Source organism: Apteryx rowi, unplaced genomic scaffold, assembly GCF_003343035.1.
Source record: "Apteryx rowi isolate R43461 unplaced genomic scaffold, aptRow1 scaffold_227, whole genome shotgun sequence".
In the NCBI taxonomy this organism is placed as follows: Eukaryota; Metazoa; Chordata; class Aves; order Apterygiformes; family Apterygidae; genus Apteryx; species Apteryx rowi.
The window spans coordinates 602,256-623,098 of NW_020448608.1; the positions used below are offsets into that span (position 1 = coordinate 602,256).

A 20,843-nucleotide genomic window follows, 5' to 3' on the forward strand; every position below is an offset into this window, starting at 1 on the left:
AGCCTTGCAAGAATGAAGAGAAATCTGGATGGAAATTTGAGCAAAACACTTTGCAGTTTTCTGAAGAGAAATATGCAGGGGAGAAAGAACTAAGGACAAGCAAAGGAGATAAAAATGATAAAGAGTAAAGATAGATCAAAAAGTATGAGGAATGAATTAAAATTTTCCTGGAGCTGTAAGATGATCATCTTGGGTAATCCTGGACTATTGAATGCCTGTGTGGAGGGGAGGTGGAGAGTCTGGAATTTCTTATGAAAAAAAGACTGAGATCTTATGGTGTGAATCACAGGACTTTATCTCAGAATTTTTGTTCCTTCAGAAGATGTTTTGAGGGGAAAAAGCTTCCCCTCATAATAATAAGTTTCTGCTTATTTGGAAGAGAGATTTCTGGGCAAAAGAAGGTGAAGAGACTTGTGGCCTGAATATATCAGAATGGTCTAAGCAACTGGACAGTTCACGTAATGAATCAGAAGCTGATGGAGGAGGTGATGGGGTGAGAAGGAAGTAGGGTTAAGACAGGAGTGTATTACAGAAAAGATACTGAGCTGTAATCCTGTATTTGAGAAGCATGTGATTCTGTTTACCGTGGGAGGGAAAGGGGAAGTCACTGAGGGATTTAAACAGGCATGTTTAATTTAAATGATAAAAAGAATAAAACACTTTTACTCAGAACTGCAGCTCTAAATATAACAGCTGTTCATTTCTTGCATATTTTTTCTTTAATGAGTGATTTAGAAAGAGAGCATGTAGGCTTCCAGAGCCACGCACATGCAAGATGCTAGAAACTAATTAAGGTAAAAAGTCCCAGTTATGCCAATGTATGGTTCAAGGTGCATCCTCTTACAGATCAAGAATAAGATTAGAGAACGGGTCAAAAGATGCGGTACTGAAGCAAATTAATCTGAATATCAGGTCACAAAGGCAAAAAGGATTTTCTCTATTCCTCTCTTTCCATCTTTCTTGCTCTCCCTCTCCTCCACCCCCTCATATATATGTATATATATATAGGATGTATATCAAGGATATATATATTTCATATATATATATATCCTTGAAAACCCACAAGGGTGGTGAAGAAACTTTTAAAGTGAGGTGACTGAGATTCTATAAAAATGTTTTATTTTATAACTGGATATTGCTTACAATTTCAGCTCACATTGTAGTAAATCAGCACAATGCTACTAGTGATCCTGAGTATTAGAGAGACTACAAGGACTTTTTTGGTTGGTATCAGGTAACACAAGGGATTCAGACTGTGTATGTTTTATAATTCTATTTGAGTTGTATATATCTCCTTAAAGCCTCTTATAATTCTTTAAGTGTTCAGAAATAACCACATCAAAGGCTTCTGAAAGTCAAGCTATAGTCCCTTCTAAATTGTTCCATGGTGAGCAATAAATAGATCAAAAATCTGTCGGGAGCACAGGAAGAAAAAGCAATAAATAGTTGGCTTTCACTGTATCAAAATGGTGGTAAAGTGTCACAAGTTTCCAGAAAAGGACAGATTTTTTTTTTTAGTCTGGAAAAGTAGGTAGCAAAAGGTGCAGATGATAAAACAGGATTAAGAATTTGTCAAGATCAGATAAAAATAGGAAATTTCACTGCTTTCTAAGATAGCTCTAGGGCTAACATGATGACAGACAAAATTTAATGCCGAGAAACGTAAAGTAATGCTCAAAAAGAAAAATTTGAATTACTCCTACATATTGCTGTGTTCTACATTAACAACTTTTCCTAGAATAGAATAACATACTGTAGTCAGTTTAGAAAAAAACTTCTGCTCATTGTGAAATAGGAGCTTTAAAAAGAAGAGTGTGAGAAATGGTATAGCAGCTTCTTTATGTCATTATATAAATCAGTGTCCTCACCTGTAACACTTTGCTGGATATCTAGCATATGGCAGGAGCAACACGCTTTGGGTGAAAGGGACTAAAGCTGTTAGAGGCATGGCACAGAGGGACAGAAGAGAGGCTTTTTTAGGTTGACTATGAGATGACTAAACAAGGACTCAATATTTTTTCCTCCATATCTATTTGTTTCAAAGACTCCATTTATCCTTTTTAATGGTACAAGAGCAAATTATTTACTTGCACTGAAAGGCAATAAGGTTTTCCTTAGGATACGTAGAGAGAGAGATGCACAAAACCACACGTGCACATATATAACTGCATGTTTAAATAATGGATAATTAATGAATAATTTCTATTTTCATGCAGTTGACTTGGGAGGGATGTCTCATTTTTTTCTGTTTAACAGACAGATTTTACCCATTATTTGAACATGCATTTAACTGAAAAAACTGTAGAGTTTTAGGTTAGCCTGGAAAATATTTTTAACTATTTTATTAGGATTGGGATTCCTTTGTGCCAAGTAGTATAGCAACAAGCTGTAAGTTTGGCCCTGTTCTGAGAAGTTTACAGGTTTAAGTAAATTATGAAACAAAGGGAAACAGATGCCAGTGATGACCATAAATAGATCTGAAGTAATCAGGACTGAGATCACAAGTTTTTTAATTCTTAAATCTGGTGCCTTCGTTTTGCCTCACTAGGATGTGGTTGTCCTTTAACTAGATACTGATGAATAAGAACTTTCATATGTAAACTGCCTTCTCAGACTGAGCAGCTTGTGCAGCTTCTGTGAGTCTGTGATCTTTAAAATCATCATGCTCCTAGGCTGTGTTATGGACTCTTCTCTCTCCCTCGAGTTGGATGAAAGAAACTTCTTTCATCTCGGCTCTGACCTTTGCCATAGGCATCTACGGGTCTATTTCAGTGTATGGTAATGAAGCGACCTGTGGCAAAACTTGAAGGACAGCCTTTGCAAGCTTAAAATGCAGCAGGCAGTTGCCCATCTTTAAAGTGTTCTATGCAAATGAAAGTATGTGTGTCCATCCACCTCCATGTGGAATTCAGCGTGCTTCTTACGAGTAAATTAAGGCACTTAAAGAAGAGAATGTGTTTTTGACCTCTCTCACTGCAAGTATGTTCAGTAGTGTGCATCTGCTCCTAAGGTAAAATTTGTGGAAGCTGGAATAAAGGCTTTAATGCAAATGTTTCTATTTTGGGATATTGGTCATGTTTTAAATGAAATGTATTTATTAAACCTTCAGCTTAAAGAATTTCCAAATGGGAGGATAGAGATCCTGGTTGCTTTGAAAATCCTACCCATATATAACTGAATTTTGTAAGCATATCATCTAGATTGAAGTGACTGTGAAATTTGTCATTAAAAGTTTTCGTTTGTTTTTTTCTGAGAAGGTATTCTGCTATGAATTTCTAAGAGAATATAAATATGATCTGCTAGAAAGAACTGAATGATGAGTAGAAGGTTTTTCTCAGTATGATATAAAAACATAACTGTATTGCTAAAAGCTCAGTCAAATGTGTTTTTAGTCCCCTGAAGTGCCATTTATTGTACATTAGAAGTTGATCTTGACTCAATTTTTGTACTGAGGGCAAGCACTATACCTGAAGTAGAAATACTTTGTGTGTATTTCTGTTGTCCTTAGTTCTTGGTTTTGTATTAATATACAAATTGGTGGTATGGATACTGCTTCTGTACCTGAGTATAGGATGCTAAGGATAGGTTAGCTGATTAGCACAGGCTCACAACCTACTCTCCAGGTAATGTTGCTATTCATTTTCAGCACATGCTTTTAGGGTTTTGCAAGCAGTACTTCAATTCCTCTCTTTAAGGTTGCCAGCAAATATTCAATTACACTAGTAGAACAAGCCTTGTTACAACTAAGTCTGTCTGTAATGTAGAAAAAAACCATCCCCTTCCCCTGACCTTTCCATCCCCCCAAAGTTGTCTTTTATACTTTAGGAAATACAGCGCTTCAGCATTAGCAAGCATTTTAATTCCTTTGTCAGACTTTTACATCTTTAGTTTTATGTGTATAATTAGGGAACATTTTTTTTAAATGTTTCTGTTGGTTATAATAATGTTTGGTATAACCAAACTCAGTTTATCTATTGGTGGGGTTTGAAACTGAGGTTGGTCTGGTACTGAAGGTGTGAGATGTTATGGGTCAATCCAGTAGACTAAGCACATTAGCTAAAAGCATCAACTAATTTAGCAATTCAGTAAGTGGGTCAGTCTTACAGAGAGATGGAAAACCACGCATTGTGAGTTATGTTATCCTACTTAATTTTTCTCAGCTTTTTAAAATCCTTCTTCAGGGAAACTTTGTATGTTATTTGGCTGGTTAGCATGTCAGCTCCCATAGTTATAGAATAAATTGTCCAGTCTCTGAATGACAAAGTATCGGCACAAGTGGCTTTGTTCAGACTATGTTGGTTAAATCATCCTGTCCCTAAGAAAATAAGAAGGCATTTGTATGCAGCTGTGCAACCTCTTAAGCACTGAATTACAATATGAGGAAGAATTCTGAACTTTCATTTTAGATGACTTACTGTACATAAAGTTGGTGGTCAAAACCTTTATTTCTATCAAACCAAAATGTCTAGGATTTTTTTTCACTGAAGGAAAAATCTAAAATTCTAACTAAAAATATTCTAGGTTCAACAATATTTTTCACTTAAAGTGAAAAAAAATGTTTCATTTCTATTTCTAATATCTTTTAACAGAATAAGAGGAAATGAAAGACTAGGCTGATCACTGTTAACAAAAATATCCATCAGGATAGAAAATCAAACCATCTCTTGTATGTAGGCTTAATCCAAAACATGCTGTTACGCGGTGATTAGAGCACTGCTCTGAGAGAGAAGGAGGATATAGGAGAATCCCCAAGCCAAGCAGGTCTGCATGGTTGGCTCCTGTAGCCCACATGGGCACCACAGCTGGAGTGCATTACTCGATCAAACTGACCTTCCACTACTGTTCCACTTTGTTTGCATTGTGAATCTGTTTCTGCACTTCAGCAGCTCCTAACCTCCCAAATCCACCACCTTCCACCTCCTTTCCCCCTCCCTGCCAAACCCCTTCCCCCCGAAATACTGAAACAAATAATTAGTAGTTCATGCAGCCTAATTTTCTAAAGTGGTATGTTTTCTAAAGCCAGGTTTTGAGCAAATCAGTTATTTGCTGTAAATTTCCTATCATTGTAACTGCAATGGACTTTTATGTAAAGTTTATGTACACTAGTTAAAAAGCAGGTATCTAAAGCAGTTGCTTTTTCCTTGCATTTCATTTTAATCTGTTACACTGCTTTCCAAGTTGAGAGCCACTTCATATTTTGTATATTGTCAGTCACTCAAAATGTTACATTATCACTATTGTTTGCTTGTTTTCAATTGAAATGATGCTCTACCAATACTTTGGCTAGTTCTGAGAAGGAATATGAAAGAGTAGGACTGTATCTTGATTAGTAGTTTGATTCCTTCCTCTGATACTATGAAACTGTCACTCACAGCTGTATTTTTTTAATTGGATGGGACTCATTAAGCTAAAGGATAAATTTGCACATCCAAGACTTTATTGCACAATGACCTATAGTCAAGAATTGTAAAGATACCCAAAAGGTACATTTTATAAGATACGCTGTATCATGTTCTAAACTTGCAATTCATGTGCATCTTTAAATCCAGTACAGCATTTTATTTGTGGGTGTATTTCAGTATTGGAACAGTGCACTTAACTTGCACATCTTGACCATATAAAAATGCAGAATAGTTGAATTTTTCAAAATTGGAACTTCACATTTTATTGCACAGATGCAAATGTTTGTATGTATTTTAGTGTTTTTATATGCTTACTCCCAATGTGTAATTTCATTACAACACTCAGTGGTTTCACTGAAACTTGGACTACACTTCAGTTACAAACCACAGTTGTAATTACAGCACAGATGTATTTAGATAAGAATAAAAAAATAAGATTAATTTGGATGGTCTCTGACCATTCTCTTAATATCCTTCTTCCTCATGCCATGGCAGTATAAACATCAGGTGAAGGACTCAAGTTGTTGAAATGGTTATTTAAACCTTAGAAACACAGAGGTTAAATTTTACTGTGTTTTCTCAAGATTTATGTTTTATGAGGGGTATTAACATAGCTGGCCTGCTGGTCTCTGAAATTGATATCATTTTAATGTCATAATTGAAAATATGGAATATTTGCAATTAATAAGCATGTAACTTGCTGTACTGAGCATGTATGTTGCATTGTGTGTTGTTTGTATTCTCACTCATCTGCTTTCCAAGGTTAGTTTTTCTCTTGTGTTATTGATGTGTTTTTCTTTCCCCTGCACGTGATAAAAAGGATGACACTTTTCCATTTTTAGACAGCATGTTGTTCACTCCTGTTGGCATAAGCTGATTTGATTTTTATTGGCTTATTTGTGTGCAAAGAACTTAAAATTTCTCAGAACATTTAAGTATGCCAGAAAATGGAAAAAAATATGCTTGTTTACGCTGTGAAAAGAATGAGATTTTATTCCTAACACCTGCCATAGGTTCTTTCCTTATCTCCACTGTGAGATTAATAACTCATATGTGGAAAAATCTGTGCTAAATCTCTGTCTCATTAACATTTGTGAATATTTTCTTCTGATGTAAGGATAATAATACACATTTTCTGGGAAACGTGATCTGGGAAATGTGCATACTGATCTTAATGCGTTACTGGTGGCTATGAATTTGGGCCAGAATCTATGAAAGAAATCTGAAAGAAATTCCAGGAAATTTAAAAATAGTGGAAATGAAAATACTGCCTAAATACTGCCTTCATGCTGTATCTGTACAGCCGGTAGCACAATGTGTTCTGGTCAGAAGAATATAGTGGTTCAAAGAGGAATGCAAAGGTGATAGGATGGATTAATACAAAGCTCCAATATTTGAATCAAATTGATTTAAATCAGCAGTCAGCAAACTTTAATCAATTTAAATTTTACTTTGCATTGAACTTTTTATAAAGTTTGCCTGAAGAAGGCTTATTTTCCTAGCTGAATAATAACCATTGGGACACAGTATTTCTCAACTATACATAGCATTTTTTTCTATGTGCTTAAACCAAATATTAAATATTTCTTTAAGCAACTAAATAACAGTACAATTTTGTAGTTGGTATTTTCTTTATAGCAAATGATTTAATATTTATTCATGATTTGTACCAAACTGCTTTAAGTTTAAAATCAGTTTTCAATAAATTTTAAAATGACATTTTTCTGCATATTTTATTGCAATTATAATATACTGGATGAGTAAGAAATTAAGTTTTGAAAGCTTGTTTTGCATTTCAAACAAACTTTGTTTCTAAACAAAGTATTGTCTATAGTTGGTCAGTTGAATGCATTTGGAAATCAAAGATTCTTTCTTTTCAAACTTCCATTTAGTTTTCAATTTTCAATGAATTAATAGAGAACTGAAATAAATAGAAGAAACTGAAGTGGAAAAATGTTCTCTGTCCTCATAGGAGAGGCGACAGCTATCAAAGCTTGGCTTAGCACTTCATCAAACTGATTCCAAGTGCTTAGCCAGTGACTCTTTGCAGCAATCTTCCCTTTGAACTTCGTAACGTGTTTTGCTCAACTTTCATGTGCTCCTTTCAAACAGTTACACTAAATTTAGATTTTAATGTTATGATTCCAAACTCTGTTTTTCAGAAGATAAGTGTGTTATCATTCCTACTGATTAATCCTACTGCTATGTGTAAGGATTTCTTTATTTTCATAGATTTATAGAATAATTTAGGTTGGAAGGGATCTGTGGAGGTCATTCCTCTCAAAGCAGGTCCAGATAGTGCAGGGTGCTGAGGGACCTGTGCAGCTGAGTTTTGAGTATCTCCCAGGATGGAGATTCCTCGGGGCAGCTTGTTCCAGGTCTTAACCACCCTCATGTTTTATGTGCACACACGTGTGTGTGTGTGTGTGCGCACACAACCCTCCTTATATTTAATCAGAACTTCCTGTTTTCCCACTTGTGTCTGCTGCCTCTTGTCCTATCACTTTACGTCTTCAAGAACAGTCTGGCTCTATCTTTTCTGTACCTGCCCTTTAGGTAGCTGCAGACAGTAGTAAGATCTCCCTTTAGCCCTCTCTTTTAAGACTGTACAAATCCAGTTCTCCCAGTATCTCCCAGTAAGGTCATGTGCTCCAGCCCTCACACCTTCTTGGTGGCCCCCTCCCCTGGACTTGCTCCCATAAGTGAGTTTTCCTCCCTTCTCAGCTGAGCAGGGCAGATGCTGCGAGCTCCTGCATTGCGTAAAGTGGTGCTGACTTGCATGTGTGTTTGGTGGGAGCGAGAAGGGGAGTGTAACACCGAACTTCCTGAAGCAGAAATGCTGTGATGACGGGATGTGCGTTAGGTCATCTAGCTCATCTCACTTGCCAGTGTCCCATATAAAAAGATGGGGGAGTGCTTTGTGATTCAAAACACATACTGTTTTTTAGTGCAGCTTTCGGGTAGGGTGGTCTCTCTTGTCTGGTGCTGTATATGCTGTGACATGATTGCAGCCGTGTCCCTTCTGAGCTGATACGTCATGTACAACTGGATATGTGCCTCATATAACAAGCAAGTAACTGGCTGTGTAGCAGGGTATACCAGCTGCCCCTTGTCTTAGAACTCAGTGTGTGTATATTTTGGTCATGAGAGGTACGTATGTCCAGCTGCATGATGGTGAATAGAGTTGTGGTGCTGTCTGGAAAAAGAAAAGAGGAAGAAAAGCTGCAGGCAACATCAGTGCACTTAGCCCTCAATGCTACTCCGTGCATGTATCTGAAGGGCCACAAGAGAGGGCAGCAGCCTCAAGTATAGGCCGATGATCTGGTTATGTTGCAGTCCAGTGAAAATAGGGACCAGAGTTTAGGGCCTTAAGTGGATCTCTCTTGACTACATGGGTGACCCTGTGGGTGGGTTTTAAAACGTGGTAATACCTTGTCACCGTCCTTTTTGCCTCTGGAGTTGGAGAGGTGTATTTGGTGTGTATTTGGCAGATGCACATAGCTTTGGAAAGGGAGAATCAGGAGGAGATAGCCAGAAAATAGTCCTCAAAGACTTGTAATGGTTAAATGATCTGCCCTAGAAACACTAGCAGCCCCTCCAAGAGTCATCACTACTGCTTTGATGGGGGCGGAGGAAGAGAATAGGTAATTCCTTACTTGCTATCTGTAATAATAATCTGTTCAGTTGCTCTGATTAGTGAAACAACAACCACCATGATGAGGATACATTTTCATAGTATAACTGATTGGAAATTGTTTTTCCCCTCTGCATCTCTTGCGCTACAAGGCGATATGCTTATGAAAGAATTTATGATCTTTAGAGGAAAGTCAGGATACCCTCTAGTGGTTATTTTGGGAAATAAATCTGAGCTATATGCTACCAGAGTTTGGAGTCAGCAGTAGCTAAGGTTAATTCCTGCTGCAATTTTAATGTTTTTTATAGGTTTTGGGAGGAGTTTTGTTTTTCATGTGCCTCTGTCCCTGGCTTCAGCAGAATGAATCCTCCTGGGGTGAAACTGTTTTTAAATGCAGGGTGTTGTAGCTTCCTGTACTTCTATAGGTATAAATGGAAATGACTAGATGTTATCACAGCTCCTGTTGCCTAGTAACCAAAGCTCAGCATATAATTTTAATTGGATAAATCTGATGCATATTGCCTCTCTTTTCCTTTTTACTAGCAGAATACACATAGATATGTTTAGATTTAAATGTGTTATTGTAAAGTTACAGATTCTAATACATTTTAGTTATCAGACAAGCTCCATTACAATGATTTAAGACCTCACTTAAATTTCTTCTAATAAAGATTGATCTTCTAGTTCTTGTAACTTTTCTTTACTGGTTATATGAGTGAGCAAACTGCTCAGTGTGAACATTCGTGCATATAAATCTTAAATTCTTTTCTGCATATTCTAAAACTTCTAAAATTTCACCTTTCAGTTTCTTTTACTGTTTTGATGATAATAGTACATCTTTTTCCACTAAATTCACTTACACAGCCAAGAAGGGTTCTTGGAGTTATTTGCTCAATTCTACTGATAACCTGCTTGAAAATACCTAGGAGTGTGTTTGAATTATTTACTGAATTTGTAAGCCCTAGTGACATGTTTGCTTCATTGGAACAATTTGTGTAAATAAATTCTTGTGTTTAGAATTCTAGCCCTGATTTTTGATGTTTAATTTCATGACTTTATCTCATCCTAGAATTCATTATCAAATGAATTATCCACTAAGTGATATAACTGATCATACTGTAGTTCTAGTAATAGAAATTATATTATTAACATTATCTTCACTTTTTCATAAACATATTATATATGCTAATATAAAATAAGTTCTTTGGACTGTTTTAATCTTGTGTATTTTATATATGTGTTTGTTTCCTTCATTTCTTTTTCATTAACAGTAGATATTCAAAGCAAACTATTATTCAAGACATGATCTTTCTTTTTTGCTAACTATAGCAATAGCCTTTGGTAACATTTGGTTATGGTGGATTATTGCTTCAAATTAGGGATTAATTAGTATCTTGAGGAACGTGAGATGGTTTTCAAGCAGGCTTCATATATGACAGGCTGAAGGGAGAGGAAAAGCTGTAAACACTAGAAGTAGAACCAAAAAATGAAGTTTAAAGGTATTACAAGGTTGCATCACACAAAGTTCTTTTTTCATTTGTTTTAGTTTGGGTCATAATTATTAATTTTACTTAAAGAAAAAAAGTCTAAAGTGTAGACAATAACAGTAATTCTCTAGAAGCAAGGTACATGCTTACAGAGACAATGACAAGTACTTGTTTCTACAGGCAGTTACTAAAATTAAAACTTCCTTTGAAGAGCAGTAACTTAGAAGTATATTCTGCAACTTCAGTGTAGTAAGAGTTACCTTGTTTCTTCTACCCTACTCTTCCATCTCTCTTCTTGTTCTTCCATCTTCTTGTTCTTTGAGCTTTCTTCTCGTCTGCCTCTTTTTAATTCTCTCCAAGTAATTAAGTGAAAGTAATAGTTAACAAAGGTAGTGCAGCCATTGTTTCATGTATTTTTTGCTTGCTTCTTGATACTGCCCTATGGTATATATGTTTTCTTTATACATAAGCAACATAATTTGCAAGACTGTTCTAGATGTTAAAATCTTTCCAGATATCATCTAGTGAAGATGTAAGTTAACATTAATTTCACACTTGAATGTTTTAAAATAGAAATCTCCTTAAAATAACTGTCAGAAAAAAAAATATTATGAAGAAATTGTAGATTACGGTATGGAATCTTGCTTAAAGGCAAAATTATAGTTCACCTAAAGCTTGTTTTTAAGTTTTGCTGGGTAAGTAAAATGTATGTTGTGATATTTTTGAAGTTCTTCTTTACTTTTTGCTTTCTTTGTGAAAGTTGAAGGATGAATATGCCACTTACACTAGTATCTTTCTGGTACAGATTTTTAATGAGTGAGTTTTATGTGCTCAGACTTTGAAATGTCTGGATTGTCATTCTTCCATGAAAGTCTCGGACGTTTTCAGAAACTGAATTGAGTCCCTACTGGAATTAGTTGCATAAAAATACCTATCATTTGTGCTAAAAGAAATTGGACATTATCCTAAATGGTTGCATGGAAATAAGTTTCACATATTCTATTATGGTCTAGAAAGCTTTGATTTAAAGAAATATCTAATTGTGAAGGATTGGAGATGAGGTATAATTACGGCATTTTGGGATGAGTAAGAAGGGAACTTGAGGATGAATATTGGGAAGTGATGTTGCTTGTGATTTTAGATCTTAAACTGTATTTGCAGGGGGGTAAATCATGTCGTCCTTAGGTTTTAAGTTCTTAAGTCCTGAAGTTCTGAAATCTTCCTCTCCATGTTTTAGTCTTTCAGTTTATTAATAGTTTTTTTTTCTTTTGCATTTTCCTTGTTAATATTGACAGTACTCTTGTATAAGCTCAGAATTGAATGGGATACTAACCACCTGTTGCTTCTTACAGGTACTGCTCCCAGCAGCTGGTCTCTTGCAACTGCAGGATGTGAAAAGGACTTGCTGTGAATTTTTGGAATCTCAGCTTCATCCTGTCAATTGCCTGGGGATTCGTGCTTTTGCTGACATGCATGCTTGCACAGATCTCTTGAACAAGGCCAACACATATGCAGGCAAGTTACCACTAGCATAGAATATAGCTTGTGTAGATACACATGCATGAGTGTTTCCCCACCCCCTGCCAGAAATTGAATTTTACCCAGGATATTGCAGACGTATATTTCTCATGAAGAAGAGTGTATTAGATATGAAAAGTCTGCCAGAGAAAGGAAGTCTCTTGGCTGAAACAGTTAAAATAAGCACCAAGCACATCTTCATGGTCTGTCAGGGCCAGAATCCAAACAACTTGTGATTCAGCAAGAACCTTGCTTGCTTTTTAAAATTTTGCACCATAGATGGCAGGCTGTCTGTGGAAGTTATGAGGCCTCCACTGTTGGGCAGCTTTAAGAACTGATTAGACCAGCTTCTCATTTGAATTGACCTAGATCATACCTGTGTGCAGAACTAGAAGATTTGAAGTTCTTTCTAGCCTACATTTCTATGATTCTCTGAAGGATAAAATCCTTTTTTTCTTTATTTTCTAAATATATTTTCTATTGTAAATTGTAGCCTTATAAAGGTGATGAAACTGATATACAGGTAGTTTTAGAAAGTATTACCAAATCAGTAATTGTTAATACAGTCTAGTACACCCAGATTACTGATTTTTGAACTGTTTTGACACCAAGAAAGAGTTGCATAATATAGATTACTAAAAAATAAACAAAGCCGCAAAGCCATTGTGTAAGCTTTACACAAAGCAGTAAGTTTATAGCATAACAATATGACCAAAACTACCATTTTTAAATTTGTTCAGGTAGGGATGATTTTACTGGCTCTTTTGTGTAGAGTGCCTTCAGGTCTTGATGTCTGAGTTGAGGTGGAAGACATTATACTGAGGAATTCCTTCTAATGGAAGCTTGTTACAGTGAGCAAAAAAACCCCTCCTTTATAGGGTTTAATTTAGTAGCCAGCAAAGCAGTAAATTTTGATTGGAGCTGTAGGAGAGAATATTTAGGGACTAGGACAAATTTGTTTTAGAATGTACTGCTAATTTAGAAATTGTGTATTGTCAGAAGTTGAGTGACCCTCAGGTATGCCTCTTTAGATGGAACTTGTACTATCTGCCCAGTCACAGATCTTTTACTGTCTTTTCAGTGTCTCTTGGGTGTCTCATTTCCAGTTCAGGTTCAGCAAAACTGAATTATTTTTCCCTCTAAATACCTTTCCCTTCCCTCTGTCTTCCTCTGTCACTTCTGTGTTCTCCTAGTCATTCAGGTTTGTAGACTTAACTTTAACTCTCCTCTGCCATTTTTCCTCAACTGCTCTGTTGCTTATTCCCATGTTTTGTTTCTTCCCTCTCTACCAAACTTCCCTACCTCTACACCTTATTTCCCTTTTGTTGTACTAGATATTTACCTCTGCCTTAACTTCCTCTCTGTTTGCTAAGGTCATTTTACTACTTTTGCAGTATTCTTCTCTCCCCCTGCCCCCCCCCCCCCCCCCAATCAAATTCCAACCTGTCATCCTTGGCTTTTCCAGTTCACTATCCCCACAGGAATCTTTTATTTCATATCTCTCTTCTTACTTTTTTTGTGTTTGCACCTAACTTTCTCTTTCTTCCTTATTCAAGCTACACTCTTTATTTTGGATTCCTTCAGAAAGTACTTCCCTCATATATGCTTCCCTTTTTGTCATCCTATTTTTGGAATATTGCTGGCCCCTAACATTAGGTGCCAGCTCAACTCCTATTTTAACTTTGATGCATCTGTGTGGTAGGTTTTAAAGCAATGAGTACTCTATTCTTGCTCCTAAGATAAATATGCTGTGCCCAAGGGTGTGAGCTACTTCATTGCATTGCACTGTCTTCATTGATCCCTAGAATTTTGTCAGGCAAACATAGCTTAGTACATGCAAGTAGTGTAGAAAATAGAAGAAATAACAAAGTATCCTGATACATTTGAAGAATATTAGGGCAGTCTAAATATTTTATATCTCCATGACATTATTTTGACATAATGGTTGCTTAATTTCAATTTGATTTTTTTTTTCCAACTTCTGTTCTGACTTAGTGACTTCTAAGCTACTTCAGTTACTTTTAAATTATCTTTAAATTTAGTACTTGAGGTTAATATTTATGTAGATTATTTACCATAAATATAAAACATAAGACTTCAGCAAGGCCTTGAGTGGAATACTATTAAATATATTTGAGAGCATAGGAACCATGTACAGCTTGTAACCCTCCCTTTCTGGGTCATTTTGCTCAGGTATCCTTTGCTGTGCTCAGAGAGAGTCTGCAAGCAGGGTATAGATAACTGAAAAGGTTAAACCCGCAAGTCCTAGCTAAGACTTGCAAACTACTAGGCTGAGCACCTGCATGCTCACTACTCCTGATAAAAGCGCCCAGGGAGTCTTTGCTGGCCAGGCAGTCCTCAGTCAGGAGGAAGGGCTGGCCTCCGAATGGGATCTTCAGTGTTGCTGGATTGCTGTCTTCTGACTCCCTGGTTTTCTTCTGTAGAATTTTATACCTTACTCTTACTTTCATACAGTTGCTCTTATTTTTCACGTCAGTGTTTTTTCTCTTGCCTTCTCAGGCTTGTAACTGTCCACCTTTTAGTCATCTTACCTATTGACTCAAGATCACATTCAGTGACCTCTATTTTCAACTGCTATTACCTATTGAAGTGCCCCGGGCCATTGAGGTTCATTTGGCAATTATTCCATTCCCCCCCCCCCCCCCCCCCAAATTCTTATCTAGAATGGCTCCGTGTACTTTGTCAAGGCTCTTGCTCACAACTGAATGATTTTCTTAAAGGTCTGAGCCAAAGAGATGCAATTGTGGCATTTCAGAGTTAGGCCTTGGATCACAGACAGCTGAACCCCTGGGAGGAGGAAGGTTGGGACTGCAGGTTCTAGAAACTAGAATGAGTATGGGAGAGGATTATTAGATTTAAAGAGCTGTGAGAATTTCATCTTTCTACAGAAAATGGAAAGCACTTATGCTTAACTTCTCCCAGTCTTCATTTTGTTACAGTTGCTATTTGATATTTAGGAAAAAGAGGCAAAAAGGTACTTGTGCTGTGGAACATGATAGCATAAAAACATATGGATGCAAATGTAGATCAGAATTTACTATAATGACTCTGGAGTGGCCTTGCAGTGGGAGCAAAAACCCAACTTTCATTAAAATTGGAGCTTCATAGTCCTGTGATGGGCTTCATCCTGCTGTAGCAGTGTGTTAGATTTCTGTAACTTAGTCATTTATATGCATCTGTGATACATATGGGGAGTCTGAAAATAGCAGACACTTGATACAAATTACTTGGAATTAGCTTCTGTTACAATTAAACTTTGTAACTGAGATTCTAAGTGTTCTTGTGGTGATTCAGAATGCAGTCCTAGTCTGGGTCTTATAACACTTGCCTAGGTGGGGAATACAAACAAGGAGGGCTCTCATCTTTCTTTTATGAGGAAATATTCCATTCTCAAGTATCTTAACTTGAATGCATAATGTGGCAGAGAAGGGTTGAATGCTTAACTGCTGATACTTTCAGGGGACACTGAGTGACAAGTTTACAACATGTGAGCTCTTTTTGTGTGAAAGAAAGGCCATTCCAGTTCTGATTTAAGTGGATGTATCAGAGAACATAAGCAGAAATCCAGAAGGATTCCTAAGAGTATGCAGTGTGAACGCTGTTAGTCAGTGAGCACCCATTCTCAGTTTTACTCACTGATGTATCTTATTTAGTCTTAGAGAATGTTCATGAAACAAAAATTGTTCCTGAGAACATGGTACATTTTATACTTGTCATAATGTTATATATAACCTTCTCAAGATAGACTGCTAAAACCTTATGATAAAGGAAAGTGATTTGACTCTGTGAAGGTGCTAAGTAAGATAAGCAGTAGAAATGCTATATAGAAGGTCTTGGGGAAGGAAATGAATTAATCTCCAGTTGAAAGAGCGCTGCAGGAGAAGAGAAAGTTTAGCAGGGCATGCCATCTTGGACTAGAGGGAGAGCAAGCTGCCGAAAACAGCTGATCTCAACGACTTTTTCAGGCATCTGTAACAAGAGAGGTAGGGAACACATAGCTCTCTAGGTCATGCCAGTCCTGGGATAAACTAGAGAGGGTAATCAGACAGCCTAACAAGCCAGCTGACACTGTGAAGCAGAAGAAAAACTCTTATTGCCATCTTTGCTAATAAAATATTTATGTTGTTTTTTGTAATGTTTCATTGTTAAAAGTTTATGCTTTTAGGTAGAAGTGCTCTTCTACCCTTTAATCTTGTGGGAAAAAAATGAGTTTCCAGTAATCCTATGAATATATTCCACTTTTCCTATGAAGTTCTACTACCGCAAGTGTTGTGGTCTGTAGCACCACAGTACGAGAGCATTCCTGCAGTGCTTGACATATTTCTTTGTTGCAGCCAGAGGATAATAAYGTAGTTCCACTAGCTGTATAGGCCAATACAGTATTTGGAAACACTGGATTTTCTGTGGAAGAAGTGTCTTTTGATGACCACTTGTACACATTACTGCGTAAAGCTTCTTGGCCTTTAGCATCATGCTGGGGAGCTGTCAAAGGAACTTTGTTGTGGATTCTTAATGTAATTAAGAAGCATGTATTGCTGTATTGTACTTAACTGTGGGACATAACATTTTTGGATTCAGGTGCTCTGTATCCAACACTTGAATCCTGACTAGATTTAGAAACATATCTATCTTCTGTAGACTTGTGTACATTGGTATGCATGAGATTTAAAGGACATATTTAGCAGAATCTTTTTACAATTCTATTTTGAGTAGCAACTTCTGTTGCTATGCTGCTGTTACCTTGGTTGCTAGGAATCTCATAGTGTTCTAAAAAGCAGTTACTTGAGCATAAAATTGACAACTAAATCAGCTTTTTTTTTTTTTGATTCTGAAACATTTACCTTCTGACAGTCCTCAAACTGGCAGACCTTGTGTCTATTCCTCTAAAATAAGGTTGGGTCAATGTTTGAACAGTGCCTTATGTTAGGCCATTAGCAAAGACCTTTTGCCACATAATGATTTTTTGGTTGGAACAACGTGAAATGAAGTAAAATTTCAAAAAAAATCAGTTTAAAAATAGTTCTTGGTAGGTATTTTTTGTTTCATCTGCTTGAGTAATTATTATTGTTCTTTTATGCCAACCTACCACTCGGCTCTTCCTAAGTTCAATACTCTGCATCTCTGTAAAATAAAAGGATATTAATTCAGAAAGAAGCTACATTTCTGGGAGGTTCTAGCTAAGTCTGTAGCATTATCATGTCAGAAAGATGCAAGTACTCCATTTGGTTTATAAAAATCTGCTTCTTGGAATAGAAACAGTTGGCCCAGAACAGACAAAAGATATCTGTGAGACTCAGGTTATGTGATCACGATCTTTTGTTTCACAAACTAACAAACACTGGAGTTTTGTGAGGTCGTCATGCTTTTTTCCTCTTTTAGCTGCAGTGTCTGGTGCTGATAAGCTCTGGCCAAATTTTGTCATATGTGTTGATGTGGATTTGGGAAGGTCTTTGGGAGAAGATTTATGAAAATGTACAAAATATTAAAAAGTTTTATGGAAATGGATGTTAATGGATATTATCATCAACTGCTGGAACACATTGGAAAAATGTTAGAAAATGATTGAAATCTGTTAATGACAGAATAGATATTTAAGCTGTCTTGAACAATAGACCATACCCACAGGCAAATGCTCAGAACAGTCACTGTCATAAATCATAAAACAGAAGACCGATTACAGGTGATTTTGCCACCATGATTCTCTGAAATTCTTTTTTTTCTGTGGGGAACTTAAGCAGACTTTTGCTTCTGTATTTGTGGCAGTTGAAGGCAGTTAATCCAGAGAAGGCCTTGACTATAGGCATATAAATTAGTGTAATTGTGCTTATGAATTAATCCACAAATGTTTCTAGCATAAAATGTCTTGTGTTGATTTCAGATGTAGCATTCCTTCCTATGCAACTAAAAAGCACAAATTTCATGACAATATCTTTAGGGTCAGCAAGACTATGCACCTTTTGGCTAGAAGAAGGAGGTCAGCTGTTTACTGCTTCTGTCTGTAGAACACACACCTCCGAACTCAGAATGAAAAGTACCAAGAAGTGGGTGACAGCTCCTCTTATCTTCATTTGCTATCCACTTTGGCATTGTTTATTGTGCTCCAAACATCAAGTTACTAGCCCCTTTCGTCTTGCTAAGAACTTCCTTTCTGTCCTTCTGGTTTGCCCCTGAAGCTGAAGTCCCATCCTGCTGGTACAGGGCAGACAAGGACAGATCTCTAGCTATCCAAATAGAAACTGTCTTAACCAGCTATGAAGAAAATAGCAATGCCATTTTGTGGAAAATGTCAAAATCTGCTTTTCATATGCAATTGGAACAGATATTTTAGAAACTTCCTAAAATGGTATGGATGTGTTTAAAAAAAAAAGGGGGGGGGGGTTGTTTTTACAATAATGAAGCAAAATTCTGCTGGCTTAGGAAGTGCGAATTTGGGAGCCAAGCCCCTACAGCTCCCAAGCCAGTTGGTTTCCAGGCTGCATGACTCTGGAGCCAGCTGTCTTTAGTTATCTCAGCAAGGTGGCAAGAAGGCAGGACTCCAATATGAATTTAAGTCTCTCACTTTGTGGAAAATTTTGATTTGGAAAAAATAATTCTGTCATAAAAACTTCCAACCAGGCAGTTATAGCTATCTGCTTATCTAGAACTGGGAGATGTTTGTGAAGAGAGAAGTACACTGACTTCACTGAGAAATGAACCAAATAAAACCAAAGCTAAGCTGAGGTTTTACAGGAGACAGATGCATGAAATGTTTAGTCTTGTCATAAAGTATTAGATGGACTACAAGAGTGATCAATTTTGCTGAGATTTTCATGATGTTTGATGTTAATATCTCAGATTATGTAGTGATAAAATTACATGGGAATCTTAAATGTTATTGAAAAATGAGGTGAGTGATTTAATCCTCGAAGATTCGGACAATAATATGGGATAATATGAATCCTAACATCTTTAAAACACAGAAGCAAAAAAAGAATAGTATCGCCCCCCAAAAACTATTTTTCTGTCATGATTATTGAAAAAAGAGGCTCTAAAATGGAATTTTTGGAACCTGTAAAACTTAGTAATACTGAATCACTTTATTTCAAAGTAAGATGCTGATACCCTTCTTGTGAAGAGGAAGCAGAAAGGCTTGAATTTCATAAACATTATTTTTACATATAATAAAATAATGCCTTCTGTCCTCAGTGCTTGAACAGCTTAAGATAAATTACTGTTGGCAGATTATTTAAGTGGTGCTTATGAGTTTCCTCGTTCTTTTTCAGTTTCTAATTATTTTGAATTATTCATTTAGCTGTAATTTCAATTGGCTTCTGACAAAAGGATATGTCTCAGTAGTTAAGATGGTCTCCTTGACAACAGGACATCCTAGTTCTAAAGAGACAAGTGATTTCACCTTACCCTTTTCATAGCTGAAATTTATACAGCCATCTGCCTTCCTCTTTCTCTGTTTTCAATGATTCATTTGGATAAAGATTTGTTTCCAACTTTTGCTTGAGAACTTGAGCTATTGACTTTGTTTTAATTTCTCCTTTTTTCACTTTTCATCTGTTTGCCTCATTTTCTTAAGGTCATGTGCTTCATTGTATGCTTTACACAGTGGCTGGCATCCAGTAAAATAGTCTCTTACTTTTTCTAAACTACTTTCATTCTATTTTTTTTAGCTTTTCTTTTACAATTCTTTTCCCATCATGAAGACAAAAGAGGGCCTGACTTTTATTGTATTAGTTCAAAAATGTTGAACTTTTTTTTTATTAGGGACTGGTTCTCTTCCTATTCTTTACAGCATGTCTTTACAGCATGAATCTAAATCACCTCCATAAAAAAGAAGGCTTATTTATATGAGTTTGTAAAATCAACTGGGCATTTCTAGCTTATGAAGTGTATCTTGTTGGATAAGCTGTTGAACTGGCATTCTTAAGGGAAGATGAACAAGATTTCTGAACCTCAGATTTCTTTGAGATTTGGATGAGTTTTGCTTAAATATAACTCTTTCCCCTTTCTGTTTCCTTCCTAACTCAGCTTCTTGGCAGTCAGACACACTGTTTTGTGGCTCTGTCACTTGAAATTTGGAGTACCTCATAAACTTAGTTCATGCAAGTTACCTTTCTCCGTTTCTGTTAGCCATGTGCAAATAGTAAAAAAAACAAACAAACAAACAAAAAAACCCAGGTATTTTATTCAGTAGGGGTACACCTCAGAAAACTCTGCTTCAACTTAAGAAACTATCTTTGCAGTCTGTAAAGCAAATAGGCAAAGATATGTAAGGAGTACAGGCCAGCCCTCAGGAACCCCAGATCCTGGAGGCAAGAGAGAAAGTCTGGAGAGAGGAAGACTTTCCCTTGGTGGAGGAGGAGTGGGTTAGAGATCATTTAAGCAAACTTAACACCCACAGATCCATGGGCCCTGATGGGATGCACCCACGAGTGCTGAGGGAGCTGGCGGATGTCATTGCTAAGCCACTCTCCATCATCTTTGAAAGGTCATGGAGGACAGGAGAGGTGCCTGAGGACTGGAAGAAAGCCAATGTCACCCCAGYCTTCAAAAAGGGCAAGAAGGAGKATGCAGGGAACTACAGGCCAGTCAGCCTCACCTCCATCCCTGGAAAGGTGATGGAGCAGCTCATCCTGGAGGCCATCTCCAAGCATGTGGAGGACAAGAAAGTGGTCAGGAGTAGTCAGCATGGCTTCACCAAGGGGAAATCATGCCTAACCAATCTGATAGCCTTCTATGATGGAATGACTGGCTGGGTAGATGAGGGGAGAGCAGTGGATGTTGTCTACC

At 36.9% G+C, this 20,843-nt stretch overlaps 1 protein-coding gene across 12 annotated transcripts in view; it reads left to right on the forward strand.

Annotated features, from left to right (window-relative positions):
• Positions 1-20,843, forward strand: part of KLHL2 (kelch like family member 2) — a 75,940-nt gene that overhangs the window by 38,362 nt on the left and 16,735 nt on the right. For all 12 annotated transcript variants that reach the window (XM_026065413.1, XM_026065419.1, XM_026065417.1 and 9 more), the window contains one exon: positions 11,876-12,038. In XM_026065413.1, the coding sequence (XP_025921198.1) occupies positions 11,876-12,038 (163 nt within the window). The remainder of the gene's footprint in view (positions 1-11,875; positions 12,039-20,843) is intronic.